General features: G+C 44.3%; 1 protein-coding gene across 1 annotated transcript in view; it reads right to left on the minus strand.

The window, feature by feature from the left end:
* MMP2 (matrix metallopeptidase 2) overlaps positions 1-2,143 on the minus strand; it is a 36,145-nt gene extending 34,002 nt beyond the window's left edge. The window contains exon 1 of the mRNA XM_069738597.1: positions 1,871-2,143. Within this exon, the coding sequence (XP_069594698.1) occupies positions 1,871-2,011 (141 nt within the window). The 5' untranslated portion in view covers positions 2,012-2,143. The remainder of the gene's footprint in view (positions 1-1,870) is intronic.
* Between the last annotated feature and the right edge of the window lie 9,131 nt (positions 2,144-11,274).

The raw sequence follows: 11,274 nt of genomic DNA on the forward strand, positions 1-11,274 counted from the left end.
TCCCAACAAGAGGGAAAGGCTGCAGATGTTATATTGTCCTGTCCTCTTGTAGGTGGTCCTTTTATCTCCTGGACCACCATGAGAAGATTTTTCCCTGCCCAATGGAAAAGTCATTTAATGGTTTATAGGCACATTTCATGTCATAGCTGGGATTTCATTGTAAAACTGTGGTGGCCATTGGGAAGACCGGCACTCATTCGTCAACAAAAAAATTTAAAGCATCCAATTGGATTCCATCATGTTAAAATCCAGCCCTAACAAAACATTCCCGCAGTCTTTACGTGTTTCAAACCGTTAATTTTTTTTACAACTTCTTAAAAGTGAGTGCCATTATTTATTATTTATTCTAAGGGGTAACATTTCTCCTTGTGGAGAGTGACATACCGGCCTTGGCATACCAAGGTAAGGAGTCTTATTCGCGATTGCTGCTTCCAACAAGTGGCGCTATAGAGTTCAGGTCCTCTTTGCATATTATTTATTCTAGAAACAGATGTTGTTGGAGTGATGGACGTGGTGTCACTGTTTTCATTTTTCCCAGATATGTTGTGTATCTAACCGAAAAGGCTAACTCTGCAAAATTGTGCGGATGACATATGGCATAATAATGTTGTTTCAACACTATACAAGGCACCACACCTGGGTAGTCCCAGTCCTACAAAAAAAAAAGAACAAAAGTAACTAACTTGGTTTTACATTTGTGATGCTCATCCTTGGTTACAGAACCATGGTTGTCGGTATACTCTGAACTCTCTCAGGTCTACATGTACAGTACCAACTGTTGGTTTAAAGCGGTGCTACAATTTTTAGTGCACTATGGGTCCGATTTATCAAGCTGTTTTTGCCAAAATTCTGACTAAACTTTTTGGCATTCCGCAAGTTGACATTTTTCGCTTTTATGCCAGTCTCAGACAACTCCGACAACTTTTTGAAAAAGTTGAAGAAACTTGGGCACAGAGGGACATAACCATAACCAACTTTGTCCAATAAATTCATCATAATTAATGCAGAAGTGACAAAAATTACAACAGAAATGTATGACAGCCCCTGCCTGGAGTAACATTTCTGGCGGTGGCGCATGACAGTTGAAAGATGGGCCAAATTCTCCTCCTCAAAATAAAATTGTCACATCTTATTCTTGTGCTCCCTTCATTACGACCGGTGTACAAGACCCCATTTGCGAAATCCAGCCTTGGTTTGTACCAAAAACTATAGATAATAATCATCTCTGAATGTTGGTACCATCTTCCGTTTACAGGTTTTTTTGCCAATTTTTCCTTAACGAACCTTATATTTTGGGAAGATCCTTAGTTCAAACCATTACTACAACAGTTAATAAGCCTTGTATTTTGGTAACACTTTGGTTTACCACCCTTCATTCATAGCCTAGTTTACCATCTTAGGTTTACATATGTGGTGGCCACGCTTGATTCATAGACATATCCCTTTGGTTCGTCAGTTGACTTTGCATTTTGGTAGCACGTTGAGTTTACATATGTGCTATAGTTTTTTTTATTATTCTAAAAGGTCATATCATAAGTCTTACAACATTTTGATTTGATGGGAATAACTCGATCATCCTTGAGTAAGTAAGCTGCGGCCGACATTGCCCTACTTTTGCACTCTCAGTTCATTGATATTCTCTTTTATGCCGTGAGACAATTGGGGTTTCTTTTACTCCTTTTAACCAAATCTTGTAACGTCGATGGTCCTTACATATAGCTAGACCTTTTTTATAGGAAGAAAACAAGTTTATTCAGGTCTGGATGTCCAATCTAACAATTAGAAATTATTTTTTTTAGGAGCGACGCTCATGACAAGGTCCATATACACAAACTGAGAAAGAAGGAGCCATTGAGATGAGGCTACTTACTGTGACCATGTCTTTGTCCGTCTTGGGCGAGTTGTCTCCTGGAAACTTTATGATGGGAGATGGAGCGGCTGAACTCTGATCAAAGTGAACAAAGAGCTGGTAATAAAAGGCACAAAGTTGAATTATGTGAAGGGTCTTCATGTTTGCTGGGCACTGCCACGTCTGTAGTTATCTGAGGAGCTTCTGTCTGAAGCTCTGGGCACGGGAGAGGTAACGAATCCCTGTGTGTGTGGCTTCTGAGGTTTCTGGTTGGGCTATGTTCCTTTGTATGTGAAGGATCCAGATGTACTGAGCATTCTGTAGAGGAAACAGGAGAGGAGGAGGGAGGCCAGATGTGGTGGGTAGGATGTCCTTTATTAACCCCCACAGCACCAGTTTACTGCTGGACTGAAAGATCCTCTTTGTAGTTGAATCCCACAAGCAAAATATATGACAAATCCTATAATAGAGCAATCAACGTGCAGGGCTCAAATGTAGGGAGGGCAAACAGGGCAACAACTGTGTTGGTGCCTCCTTCACCGTTTGCTGCAGACCTTTCCGGCAGCAAGACATAGGAGAACGAGCAAAATAAAAGATTTTGGGAAAGAAGTCGACTACTTTAGTTTCCTAGCGTCATTGCTTAGAAGAAATTATCCCATTACCCAAGAATGCATGTTTATTGCCATAGGTAGAGAAAAAAAATCCAAAACATCATACCCTGTCTTCCTTAGCAGCAGACTGGTCCTCTATACATTAGATTTTCATCAGATCCTCTTGACCAGGGGTGTCAAACGGCATTCCTCGAGGGCTGCAAACAGGTCATGTTTTCAGGATTTCCTTGTACTGCACAGGTGATAATTTAATCACCAACTCATTATTTGTGTGATTAAATTGTCACCTGTGCAGTACAAGGAAATCCTGAAAACATGACCTGTTTGCATCCCTCGAGGAATGCAGTTTGACACCCCTGCTCTTGACATTAATGAGATTTTTCCAAAACTCAAAAAAATATAGTAAGGGAACACATAAATCACACATCAGATTCTGATTAATTTAAAAAAGATTTGATATGAAACTTTATACTGATGAAAATTCTGTGATTCTTGAAGAACTGACATATCTACCGTCAATGGAAACCTGATTCGTCAGCAGACTCACCCCAAAAATCGAAGTAAAAGATTGATTTCACAGGTTGATCCAATTTTATTGAATTTCACCAAAGCAAATCATAATATGACTCAGTAGTGTGTCTGGCCCCCCACGTGCCTCTGTGCACTTCTGAAAACGCCTGGGAAATCCAGTCATGCTGTATGATGTTGCAGGCAACATAACGTTCTCCACGGTGTCTCCAGAGTCTTTCCCACCTGGCGAGATCCATGTTCCGTGTGTACATGTGACATCCATGTATCCTTGTTTGCTGTGTGTCAGTGTGTTACATCCGTTTGACACGTACCGGCGCATGGGAAGAAGTGGTACAATTCGTGCTGTTCCCATGAGCCGGCTGAAGGCAGCTCTCATCAATGTCGCTTGGTTTCCTGCGATCAGCGCAACCAAGAGACAAAGATGGAAGTTGTATTCAGCAGCCGCTGTGTAACTCCTGTGTAAAATAAAGAATAAAATTCAAAAAACATTGTGGGTTCTCGCACATTTTTCATAACCAGCAGAGGGAAAGCCCATGGCTGGTGGGACAATATCCCATAAGGTTCCCAGGAAATTAATAACAGCTCACAGCTGTTTGCTTAGCCTTCCCTGGTGAATTTACAGGGGACATCAGAAAAAAAATTACAGCGTTCCCCTATAAATTCAAGCCAGCAAAGGCTAAACAGACAGCTGTGGGCTGAAATGAATAGCCTAAGGGTCAGAAATATTGCCCCCCCACCAATATTAGCCCTCAACCTCCCCAGAAATGGCGCACCCATAAGATGCGCTCTTCCCACTTGCTCTGTGACAGTGGCAAGTGGGGTAATAGGGTTAGAGTTGATGTCACCTTTGTAGCGGGTGCACAGTAAAACTCCCATCATTGTTTGCTGGTTGCGCTGATCTCAGTGCAAGCAGGAGAAAATGACGATAGCCGCCTTCAGCCGCTGGCCCCTGGGAACAGCACAAACTGTACCGCTTCTTCCCAGGCGCAGGTACGTATCACACTGATGACACATGGATGCTATTCGTGGGTCATCAGCGTACGGCACACATTTAGTCTGTGCGGCACAAAATTACGTCTGCGGGTTTTTCATACTGACAGTCGGTCCGTGTGAAGTGCGCACCACCATTGAATACAATGGCTATGAGTGTGTCCATATTTGTGGCCCTTAAAAAAATGGAAAAAGCAAAAGTGTGAAAAAAGCCTTACATTGCTAGGTGTAAGCATTTCCTTCATTTTTATTTTAGCACTGTATTATATGACTTTACTACAGTTGTGGCCAAAAGTTTTGAGACAAATCTTGTTTTTCAGTTTGCGGTTCATCACCACATTGCTCCTGGATGATTGGGAAAAGTTGCTCTTGGAAGTTTAGATCCCATTCTGTATTCATGGCAGTGATCTTACGCAAAATTGTGAGCCCCCTCCAAGGATTAAAAGGCCCCACCTGAGAATGGTCTTAGGACTCTTTAGTGCTGGCATGACACAGGACCCATGGAAGCACTCATCTTTAATCCTCCATACTACCATTCTTCCAGATGTCCTAAAGAGTCTGAAGGGGACTTTTTTAAAATAGGGCATTAGTGATAGGGACGATCCATACATGGTCACCTTGACATGGTTGTATGGCTTTTGCGCTCTTTGATCAAAAAACACTAAGTACCTTACAGCAATAATGGAGTTCATGTATTTATTAATAGCAGTGTTCTGATGCATTATGTATGGATATGGCGTGTTTGTGCACCTGTACATTAATTTAATACTAAACACATGCAGGCCTTTTAATTTTTGTAATACACCAAGTAAAAGGAGTGGAATTACAACTCAGGAAAGATAATATTCTCCATCAGATGACAGCATAAAGAAAATGTACAAAGCAATGTTACAGCATCAGAATGTCACAATGATGACTTAGTTAATTCAATTAATTTACATTACAGGAAAGCTAAACCGTTTTCCTTTGTCTCCCTAAGCTGCGATATAAACCTTCAGCACTACGTGGCAGCATAGCCCTGATCATGCTGTTTCATAAATGTTTGCTTGCGGTTCTGGGCAGTGACGATCACTCACAGATAAAGGCTCTTCAATGCCCTTGCTAACTGACTAATAAAGATGAGTGAACCCGAACCTAAAAGTTTGGCAGTTCTTGTCCGGTGCTAAACGCCGACCACGGACTTTCCCCGTTGCAATGTTCTGCGTTCCGGAAGGAGAGAGAATTTTAGAGCTCAAAAGTTCTGGTCTCTATTCTTTTCAATGGGGTCCGAGCTTTGGGGCAATTTGTGCACTTGTCATATAGCCCACATTTATGTGTTAGGTGCTTTTTTTTTTTTGCACCCCGCTTGAAATTCATGCACAGCTTCTCGTGAAAGGACACATGGCTTGACCGGAAGACCATGCGCCAAAATGTTGATTCTTCATTTTTGGTGGAAAGAAAGCTTGCCATTTATCATCAAAGTTTTATCATATGCTTAGATGGAATTAGCAAATCTACCCCCATATCCAAGATCAGACTGGGAATCCTACAGTACCCTTGTCTGTACTTTTCACACCATTAATCCTTATCAAGGGTCATTCTGGTGCAGATTGTTTCTGCAAAGGGAAGGAGAATGCAAAACATTATTCCGTCAAAAAATTATTCCATCACCCCTCCTTTTTCCAAAAGGAGGTCAGCGCACCTGTGACACTTCTATAGATGGCGACTGACAAATAACGTGTACCTGTCCTGCTTGATGCACTAGGAAGAGGTTTACCATGAGTCATGGGGAAGGTTAAGGTGCACTTTGGGTCATTTTTGGCTGGAGAATACGGGGATAGCGGCTGAAACGTATGTGGGCTCTGACACATAGGATAACTTTGGCTATGACACAGAAGGACTTAGTATCCGCTAATGGTGAAAGAATGGTAGCCATCTTTAATATAGGGCACAGAAGCCCATAAACTACGTAGAAATCTTCTCATCAGGGACGGTTGCCACCTTTCAGAGTGCTATTCTGCACAATCCAAAAGTCTAAGGAAGGTCCCAGCCCAAAACATCACATTGGAGAATAATGTACACAGGGACAGTTCACCCTGTTTTTTTTCCCTGACCCCGATGCTGTATAGTAAGTGGGCTCAGCAGAGAATCAAGCACTGGCTATAGCTAAGTTGACCCAACACAGACGAACGTCAGCCAAACCTGCCAATACCAAGGGCTATGCTAGAGGTTGTGTAATTCCCCTAAAAAAATCTCACGTGGATTTCTTAAAAATACCAGATGCTAAGGGTGGGCGATCACATCTCCAAATCCAAGTAGCACTCTATTCTACATTAAGTTATATAACTACATGTACAACCCATTTCAGAGAACTGCACGTTAATATGGCTCCATTACTCAATGCAAAGTCAAGTAGTTTAGAAAAAATGGCCCAATACCGACGCTAATACAAGGGTCATTTCTCTACCATGTCAGTCGTCAGCCTCTACCCCACTTTCACAAAGAAGCCCAAGCTGCCAATTCCTACTGCCTGACCTCAGCCGACACCGAGAAAGCTGAATTGCTTGTCACAAGATGGTGCTGAATTGAGCCATAGTATGGTCACCTACTTTGAACAACTTTGCCTCTTCACTGTTCTCCAAGGAGCGCTGCAGGGCAGAGGCCTTGGTCACACAAGGAGGCAACTGTGACAATCATGGGATCCAAGGTGGAATAAGGGTTGTTTTTTTCCCCCCCTTTTCTGTGGCAGATGAGCGGACAAGAAGATGGAGTAGTGCACCTAGGGAAACCGGGCACGACCCATGGGGACAGAAGAAGCCCTAATAAACATGGCAGTGAGATTATGTATGATATCACTTTGTGCCTATACAGTGGATATGATGCTGCCGTCCAAAATATGGCTGGAGTCATCCACTGCAATCATTCTAGACAGAGCTACATCAACTCAGCATTTAAAGAGGATGTCCACTACTTTTACATTGATGACCTATGTTTAGGATAGGGCAGCAATGTCTGATTGGCCGGTCTAAGGCACTTAACGCCCCCGCTGATCAGCCGGCGACCAGAAGTGCTTACTTGCGGAGCTTGGCCACCTACTTATAGTGGCAGCTGCGCGTACTACACATCCACCTCCTGTTCAATTCAATAGGAGGCAGATGTGCAGTAAAAAGTTCCAGCCAATACAAGTAGATGGCCAAGCTCCGCAAGTACTTCCGGCCGGCAGCCGCTGGCTCCGATCACAGCTGATCAGTGAGGGCGCCAAGTGCCGGACCCCAGCCGATCGAACACTGATACCCTATCCTATGTATAGGGCATCAATAATAATAATTAAAAAAAACAGTGCACAACCTCTTACATGAAGAACTAAGGGTATGTGCACACGTTGCAGATTTGCCTGTGGAATTTTCTGCACAGATTCTTCCTCTCTTGGCAGAAAACACAGGTGAAAATCCACACGGATTTGATGCGTTTTTGATGTGGATTTGTAAGCTAAATATATATTTAAAAAAGAAGAAAAAGAAAAAAGAATTGTGATGTCAGTTCTTTGTCCAACCTCTTCTTTTACATACTCCATTGAAAAATAATGTTTACACACACAGATTAAGGTAGATAGATGGATGATAGATAATGCCAAGCCTAATGTATAAAACATAATAAAATGGTACATAAAGAGTTAAATAAAGACACAAAATCTGCGTTAGGCCGGGGTCACACTTGCGAGAAACTCGCACAAGTCTCATAGAAGTACATGCAGCCGCACGCTCCGGTCCCCAGTGCCAGCGGCAGTGCCGAGTATTGAGGTGCAAGACACATGCAAGTTTCTCACAAGTGTGACCCCAGCCTTAGGCTACTTTCACACTAGCGTTGTTTGCTGTACGTCGCAATGCGTCGTTTTGGAGAAAAAAAACGCATCTTGCAAATGTGCCCGCAGGATGCGTTTTTTCTCCATAGACTTGCATTAGCAACGCATGGCCACACGTCGCATCCGTCATGCGACGGATGCGTCGTGTTTTGGTGGACCCTCGGCACAAAAAGTTACATGTAACATTTTTTGTGTGTCGAGTCCACCATTTTCGACCGCGCATGCGCAGACGAAACTCCGCCCCCTCCTCCCTGGAACTCACAATGGGCAGCGGATGCGTTGTAAAACTGCATCCACTGCCCATGTTGTGCTACATTAACACGGTCGGGCCGACGGTTTGCGACGGCCCGTACCGACGGACTAGTGTGAAAGTAGCCTTAAACGCAATATGTTTAATTTAAAAAATAAAATATGGTGTTGGCTCCCACGGTTTTCTGCGCCAGAGAGGGAAAGCCAGTGACTGGGGGCCGATGTTTATAGCCTGGGAAGGGATTAATACCAATGGAGCTTCCCAGGATGAATATCAGCCCACAGCTGTATATTTAGCCTTTTCTGGCTATTAAAAGAGGGCCCTCCCAAAAAAAAAAAAATCACTTACAGTTAACAAAACTAACAATGACTGACTGGTACAGAGGGAAGAGGACCCTGCCCTTGCGGGCTTACATTCTACAGGATTGTGGGGAAGGAGACAGTAGGTCGAGGGTTGCAGTAGCTCCAATGGTGTTGAGATGGCCGTGTGGTCTTTATAGGCTGTAAGCTTCCTTGAAGAGGTGGGTTTTCAGGTTTCTTTTGAAGGATCCAAAAGTAGTGGATAACCGGACATGTTGGGGCACTGAATTCCAGAGAATGGGTGATATTCGGGAGAAGTTTTGGAGGCGATTGAGTGAGGAGCGAATAAGCGTGGAGGAGAGGAGGTGGTCTTGGGAAGACCGGAGCTTACGTGAGGAAGATATTGAGAGATTAGTGTGGAAATATACGGAGGAGAAAGGTTGTGGATGGTTTTGTAGGTCAGTGTTCGTCATTTAAACTGGATACGCTGGGAAAGTGGGAGCCAGTGAGGGGTTCTGCAAAGAGGTGAAGCAGGAGTGTAGCGAGAAGAGATTAATTAGTCGGGCAGCAGAGTTAAGGATGGACTGGAGGGGTGCGAGAGTGTTAGAAGGTAGGCCACAGAGGAGTATGTTGCAGTAGTCGAGGCGGGAGATGATTAGGGCATGCATGAGCATTTTGGTAGTGAGGGTTGAGGAAAGGACGGATTCTGGAAATCTTTTTGAGCTGGAGGTGGCGAGAGCTTGGATGTGCGGTTTGAAGGACAGGGCAGAGTAAAGGGTTACTCCGAGGCAGAGGATTTTGGAGACAGGGGAAAGTGATTTCATTTATTTTGATAGATAGATCAGGTAGGTAAGATATGCGTGATGGAGGAAAGATAATGAGTTCAGATTTGTCCACATTGAGCTTGAGGATGCGAGAGGAGGATATGGCTGATAGACACTCTAGGATTCTGGAGAGCAGAGAGGTGACATCTGGGCCAGAGAGGTAGATCTGAGTGTCATCAGCATATAGATGGAAGCCATAGGACCTTATGAGTTGTCCCAGGCAGAGTGTATAGATTGAGAAGAGTAAGGGTCCTAGGACAGAGCCTTGGGGCACTCCAACAGAGAGGGGGGCGAGATGAAGAGGTAGTATGGGCATAAGAAAAGCTAAATGTGCGGTTGGCAAGGTATGAGGAGATCCAAGATGGGGTCAAAGACCTTGCCCTAAAGGAAGAGAGGATCTGTAGTAGGAGGCAGTGGTCAACTGTGTCGAAGGCAGAGGACAGGTCTAGGAGGAGTATAGAGAATTGTCTGTTAGCTTTGGCTGTAAGTCGTTAGTAATTTTGGTCAGGGCAGTCTCAGTGGAATGGTGAGGACGGAAGCCAGATTGTAGGTTATCGAAGAGAGATGCAAAGCGAGAGGAAAGTTCAGCATGGACGTGCTGCTCAAGGAGTTTGGAAGCAAATGGGAGCAAAGATATGGGGCGATAGCTGGACATACCGCTTGGGTCAAGGGATGGCTTGAGGATAGGTGTGATTGTGGCATGTTTGAAAGCAGAGGGGAAGGTACCAGAAGTTAGTGAAAGGTTGAAGAGATGGGTTACGGATGGGATTAGTGTGGTGGTGAGGAGGTGGGATGGGGTCAAGTGCACAAGTGGTGAGGTGTGATTTGGAGAGATGAGCAAGCTCCCCTGCAGAGATTTTGGAGAGTGAAGTTATGTGGTTTGGGCATTGATTGGTCTCTCATACAAAGTTGTGGTGGTTGAACAGCAAAGACTTGCCTTGTTTGGTCTATCTTATTTTTGAAGTGCGTGGCAAAGTCCTCGGCAACGATTAGGGAACTTGGAGGGGGCAGTGGTGGGCGGAGGAGGGAGTTAAAAGTGTTGAACTGTTTGGGGTTGTGGGATAAGGAAGATATGAAGGTTGTGAAGTAGGCCTGTTTAGCAGAGGTGAGAGCTGATTTCAATGCCAGTGTTGCTTGTTTGAGTGCAGTAAAATAATCTTGTGAATGCGTTTTCTTCCAACGCGGTTCTGCAATTCTGGATGCTTGCCGAAGCTTTTTAGTGATCTTATTGTGCCAGGGTTGTCTATTGGTTCGTCGCACTCTGCTATGCATGACAGGGGCGACCGTGTCAATAGCTGATGCAAGAGTGGCATTGTAGAAAGCAGTGTCATGGAGTGAGGATATAGAGGACAGTGGTAGGATAGAGTCAGAGTGTGTTGGTGTCTAGGTGTGCGAGGTTCCTGTGTGGGTGCGCATGGTGCTGGACATGGGTGACAGGTGAGGAGGACAGGGATGAGAAAGTGAGTAGATGGTGGTCAGATAGAGGGAGAGGTTGTGAAGCTAGATAAGGAGCATAAACAGGTGAAGACCAGGTCTAATGTGTGTCCGTCTGTGTGGGTGGGTGGCTGAGGAGGACCACTGAGTAAGTCCAAAGGATGAAGTAAGGGACAGGAGTTTGGAGGCTGCTGACTGGTGGGTGTCAATGGGGATGTTGAAGTCACCCATGATGATGGTGGGAATGTCAGCAGACAGAAAGTGAAGGAGCCAGGTGGAGAGCTGGTCAATAAAGGCAGTGGTCGGGCCCAGAGGTTGGTATATGATGGCCATTTGGAGGTTGTAGGGAGTTGTTAAAGGTTAAATAAAGACACAACCAGAATAAAGTATTTTAATGAAACATTACAGTTTTACCATTTTATTACACAGCTAATTCCTACCAAGCCTCGATCTCCTGTAAAAAAAAAATTAAAAACCAACCCAAATACTCCCTGTTCCGACGTAATCCATTTAATAATGACTGTCCCACGACGATCTCCCATGTAGAGCTGTCATATCAGGAGATGTGACCACTCTACAGGGCCTCCAGCGACACACTGACAGATCATGGCTCCTGCAGTATGATCACTGAGGGTTCACTGGAGT

Source organism: Ranitomeya imitator, chromosome 9 (assembly GCF_032444005.1).
Source record: "Ranitomeya imitator isolate aRanImi1 chromosome 9, aRanImi1.pri, whole genome shotgun sequence".
Classification (NCBI taxonomy): Eukaryota; Metazoa; Chordata; class Amphibia; order Anura; family Dendrobatidae; genus Ranitomeya; species Ranitomeya imitator.